At 38.9% G+C, this 5,193-nt stretch overlaps 1 protein-coding gene across 1 annotated transcript; it reads right to left on the reverse strand.

Annotated features, from left to right (window-relative positions):
• Positions 1-541: 541 nt before the first annotated feature.
• Positions 542-1,429, reverse strand: LOC113346398. The gene is made up of 2 exons (XM_026589931.1): positions 862-1,429; positions 542-762 (listed from the first exon to the last, which is right to left on the reverse strand). The coding sequence occupies exons 1-2, from the start codon at positions 1,427-1,429 to the stop codon at positions 542-544; spliced, it is 789 nt and encodes a 262-aa protein (XP_026445716.1).
• Positions 1,430-5,193: the final 3,764 nt, after the last annotated feature.

Consider the following 5,193-nt stretch of genomic DNA (forward strand, 5'->3'; position numbering starts at 1 on the left):
TAGAAGATTGAGTCGCTTAAACTAACGGTGGGTTTGTTCACAGAATTCACGATTTTAAGGATTTATTATCCCATGGGATTACAAATTCTGGGATTCATGTAAATGTTGTGAATCAACAACAATTACTGATGAAGAACACTCACAGTAACCTACTCTCCAATTTGGATGAGTCTAAATTTCCTTCATTCATTACTTGCCTCTTCTTACAAAATGATTGGCCATAAATAATTTCAATTACCCAATCCTCAAAAGCTACACAGAGTCGTTGGATTAGAGTTAACCTAATATAGAATTAAAACAAGAGTTTCCTAAAAACCCCAGTTAACCGAATTAAAAGAAAAGTACAATTTCAAATTGTTAAAAAGGATTGCAAGGAAGCAAGGCCCACTGTTGTCCACGCCAGTTCACGGGCTCATGACAATATCGTCCCCATTTAAGCATCCTTGTCCTCAAGGATGAAATTAAGGAACTGAGCTTGAATGTGGGAGATGTCTTCCCATGTGGCTTCTTCTGGCGTTACGTTGGACCAGTGAATGAGAAGTTAAGGAATAGTAGCACCACCACGCAAGGTCACTCTGGAGGCCAAGACTGCAAGAGGTGTGACAATGAAGGAGCCTGAAGTATCCACCAATGGCAATGAAGGGGTGATGGTTTTGTGCACACCAATCTTCTTCTTTAACTGAGACACATGAAAAACTGGATGTATGCGTGACCCAATTGGCAGCTTCAATTTGTAAGCCACAAACCCAATTTTCTGCAACACTTCAAATGGACCATAGTACTTGGAAGAGAGTTTAAAATTCTTTCTCAAGGCCACATATGACTGTCTGCAAGCCTATAATTTTAAGAAAACCATGTCACCTGTAACAAATGATCTGTCACTCATGTGTTTATCAGCAAAGTATTTCATCCTATCTCGATCCTTTGCTAGGTCATCCTTGAGAAGCTGCAACAAGTGATCCTCTCTTGAAGATACTCTTGAACAGAGGCCACAAAAGTAGTGGTGTGGACTGGAAAGACCAGATAAGGTGGTGTGTAGCCATATAAGGCTTGAAATGGTGACAAGTGACTTGAACAACTCCTGCCAAAAGTGGTTGATAAATTTTTTATCCCTGTCTGACACAATGGAAGAAGGCAATCCATGAATCTTGAAGATGTGATGAAGGGATTCCTTAGCTACAGATAATGCCGTAAATGGGTAACTGAGGGCAATAAAGTGAATATACTTGGTGAATCTGTCCACTACCACCAGTATCACTGATTTCTTGTTGGAGAGTAGTAAACCTTCAATAAAGTCCATTGATATATGCTGCCAAGCAGTGTCAGGAATAGGTAATGGCTGCAGAAGACCAGCAGGGGCAGAGTGCTCATGTTTGTTGCATTGGCATGTATCACAGGTGGCAACAAAGTGGATGATATCCTGCTTCATTTTTGGCCAATAAAAATATGATTTGGCCCTAGTCTAAGTGTCCCACATACCTGAATGGCCACCCACAGATGAAGCATACACTGAATGCATGATTGAAGTTCTAATCTTCTTACCAGAACCAATATACAATCTAGACTTGTATCTCAAGATGCCACCAGTGAGGGATAAGGATTTGTGGTCAGGATGAATGAGCAGTTGAGCAAGAAGTTATTGCACAGTGGAGCCATCCTCATAGCTGAAGAGATTATCCTGAGCCCAAAGAGATTGTGTCACAGAAATGAAACAACAAGTAGAGGCAGAAGGCAATCTTGACAAAGTATCTGCAGTTGTGTTATCCTTCCCTTTCTTGTATTGTATCACATAATCTAAACCCAAAAGTTTCATGAGCCACTTTTGTTGGAGTACATATGTCACCATGAAAAACTTCAAACTCTGGTGATCAGTATGTATAATGAACTGATTATGAGAGAGATAATGTTTCCACTTTTGCACTTCCATGACTATGGATAAAAGTTCTTTTTCATAAGTAGATAGAGCAAGAGCTTTGGGTCCAAGAGGTTTACTAAAGAAAGCTATGGGCTTGCCTAACTGCATCAGCACAGCACCAACTCCTCTAGAGAAAGCATCAGTTTACAATTCAAATGGAATAGAAAAATTTGGTAGGGCCAACACTGGAGTAGTAGTCATTGCAGATTTGAGGTCCAAGAAGGCTTGTAATGCAGATGGAGACCATTGGAATGCATCTTTCTTAAGCATATCTGCGAGTGGTTTACTAATGGTACCATATCCCTTAATGAATCTTCTATAGTACCCAGTGAGACCTAAAAATCCTCTCAAGTGTTTCAGATTTGTAGGTTGAGGCCAATGCTGCATTGCAGAGATATTTTCTGGGTCAGCTGCAACTCCATCAGAAGTAATGAGATGGCCCAAGTAATCCAATTGTGATTGAGCAAACATCACTTCTTGAAGTTAGCATAAAGAGAGTGTTGTCTGAGCAATGTAAGCACTTAAGAGAGATGATCCATGTGCTCCTCCAAGGAATGACTATAGATCAATATATCATCAAAAACACAAGAATAATTTTTCTTAAAAATGGCTGAAAAACTTTGTTCATGAGAGCCTGGAATGTTGCAGGTGCATTAGTAAGACCAAATGGCGTTACTTTAAATTCATAGTGGCCATGGTGTGTCTTGAATGCAGTCTTGTAAATGTCATCCAAATGCATTCTGATTTGATGATACCCTGCTCTTAAATCTAGCTTAGTGAATATAATATCTCCATTTAGTTCATCAAGAAGCTCTTCAATCAGTGGAATAGGAAACTTATCCTTGACTGTCATTTCATTAAGTTTCCTATAATCTACACAAAACCTCCAAGAGCCATCCTTTTTCTTAACCAACAAGATTGGTGCAGCAAATGGATTGTGACTGTCCTGAATGAGACCAGAATCTAACATCTCTTGAACCAGTTTTTCGACAACAACTTTTTGAATATATGGGCATTTATAGGGTCTTTGAGATGTAGGAACTGAATTAGGCTTTAAGGGTATTTTGTGGTCTAAATCTCTAAAAGGAGGTAGAGATGTAGGGGTAGAAAATACATCCTGAAAATTTTCTAGGAGAGTGGAAATTTCAATGGGTATGGAGGAAATAGGAGTGGAAGTTAAGGATAAAATTGGCCAATAATGGCAGGGGTATTGTTTTTAATAAACTTCAATAAGGACTCACCACTAATCATGCTGCAAGAAGGAGTGGAAGAGCTGCCTTGTAATGTTATTTGTCTCCCCTGATGTAAGAAGGAAATCTTCAGTTCGGCTAGATTGAATAAGACATCTCCTAGTTGTCTCAACCAGTCGACCCCTAAGACCATATCACAGCCCCCTAATGGAAGAACCCTTAAATCACCAGTAAAAGCATAGCCCTGCATGGACCATGTTAAGCCTTCACAAATTCCCTGACTCACAGTGGTGTCACCATTATCTACTGTCACCAGCATTTGACTAGTAGGTGCAATATGCAGATGTAAGTTGGCAGCCAGAGAAGAATCCACAAAACTGTGGGTACTTCCAGTGTCTATAAGAACCAGAATATCTTTCTTATTCAGTTTACCTGGAACTCTAATGGTATTTTGGGTAACCACCCGAGTTAAGGCATGTAGAGAAATTTCCATAGTGGTGTCTACTGATGTTGTATGAGAGATTTCTTCTTCTTCAGATTCATCCATTGACGGAGAGTAAGTATCCTCATCAGAGGCTATAAGCATGAATAATTGCTGAGCTTTACAACGGTGACCTGGTCGATAAAAGGCATCCCAATTGTAACATAGACCTTTGTCACACCTGGCTTGCATTTGTGCAGGGGTAAGGCATTTGATAGGAGGTATTGGTGGCTCGGGATTAGTAGGTGTGATGGGATGTGTGATGATAGGTTTGTCCGAAGAAAATGATGGCTTTGGTAAGTTGGTAAGAGGTGGAAGAGATTGTTTGAAACTGGTGGAAGGTGAAAATGAGCTAGTGGAAGAATGAAATTGTCTAGGAAATTGTTTATACTTTCGGGTTGAATTTTCCACTGAAGCTTGTTGAACGCGAGCTAAGTAGAATGCATCAGTATCACTAGCTGGCTTAAACATTTGTACTGGATTGCGAATTTCCTATTTCAACCCACTAAGAAAGCTCATGGTAAAGTAATCCTCAGAAATATTCTTATTCTTAGATTTCATAATAGCTTTCAAGGATTCATAGCGTTCACAGTATTCTTCCACAGTATATGTTTGAGCAAGTTTGTTAAAACTACCAACATAATTATCATAAGCAACATCTTCAAAACAACAACACACATCCATAGAAAAAGTATCCCATTCGATAAACGATTTCCCTTCTAAATAATCTAAGAACCAAGCATGAATTTTACCCTCTAAGTGGATTGAAGCTAAATCTACTTTTTCAATGGATCCACAGAATTAAGAAGGAAATAGCGTTCACACTTTCTAACCCAACCTCTAGGATTGGAACCTTCAAATCTAGGAAAATCAATTTTCGGATAACGAATAAAGTTACCTGCTGTAAGATGAAATCCAGATTGATGACTTTCTTTATCAAACGGATTGTTCTGATTTGATGAGTGTGGATTTGGGTCGATTGTGGTAGCGACAACTGGAAGACGGGCAAGGATTTGATCTAAAGAAGATTGAACCGATGTCATCTTGATATTGAGCTCTGAAACTTGTGTTTCTAGTGCTGAAATTCTATCACCATCCAGCTTTTGTTGGTCACAGTTGGTGTTTTCTCAGTTCCGGTCATGATTCAGGTACACAAGATCGACAAGCTGATACCAAATATTGTGAATCAACAACAATTACTGATGAAGAACACTCACATTAACCTACTCTCCAATTTGGATGAGCCTAAATTTCCTTCATTCATTACTTGCCTCTTCTTACAAAATGATTGGCCATAAATAGTTTCAATTACCCAATCCTCAAAAGCTACACAGAGCCGTTGGATTAGAGTTAACCTAATCTAGAATTAAAACAAGAGTTTCCTAAAAACCCCAGCTAACTGAATTAAAAGACAAGTATAATTTCAAACTGTTAAAAAGGCTTCCAAGGAAGCAAGGCACACTTTTGTCCGCGCCAGTTCATGGGCTCATGACAGTAAATCCCTTTTTGTGTTTGGTAACTCATTTAAAATTCCTAAGATTCATAAAATTGTCTTGTTTTAAAGTCTATATACTGTTTGGTATTACCTTCGGAATCTTAAAATTGTA

This window comes from Papaver somniferum, unplaced genomic scaffold, assembly GCF_003573695.1.
Source record: "Papaver somniferum cultivar HN1 unplaced genomic scaffold, ASM357369v1 unplaced-scaffold_99, whole genome shotgun sequence".
NCBI classification, from domain to species: domain Eukaryota; kingdom Viridiplantae; phylum Streptophyta; class Magnoliopsida; order Ranunculales; family Papaveraceae; genus Papaver; species Papaver somniferum.

What these genes read in the sequence shown, in the direction of transcription:
- LOC113346398 (XM_026589931.1), bottom strand. Translation starts at nt 1,429, where the DNA reads ATGAAGCAGGATATCATCCACTTTGTTGCCACCTGTGATACATGCCAA. An exon ending in TGACAGATCATTTGTTACAG is followed by an intron (nt 763 to 861) that starts GTGACATGGTTT and finishes GTCCATTTGAAG; the next exon opens with TGTTGCAGAAAATTGGGTTT.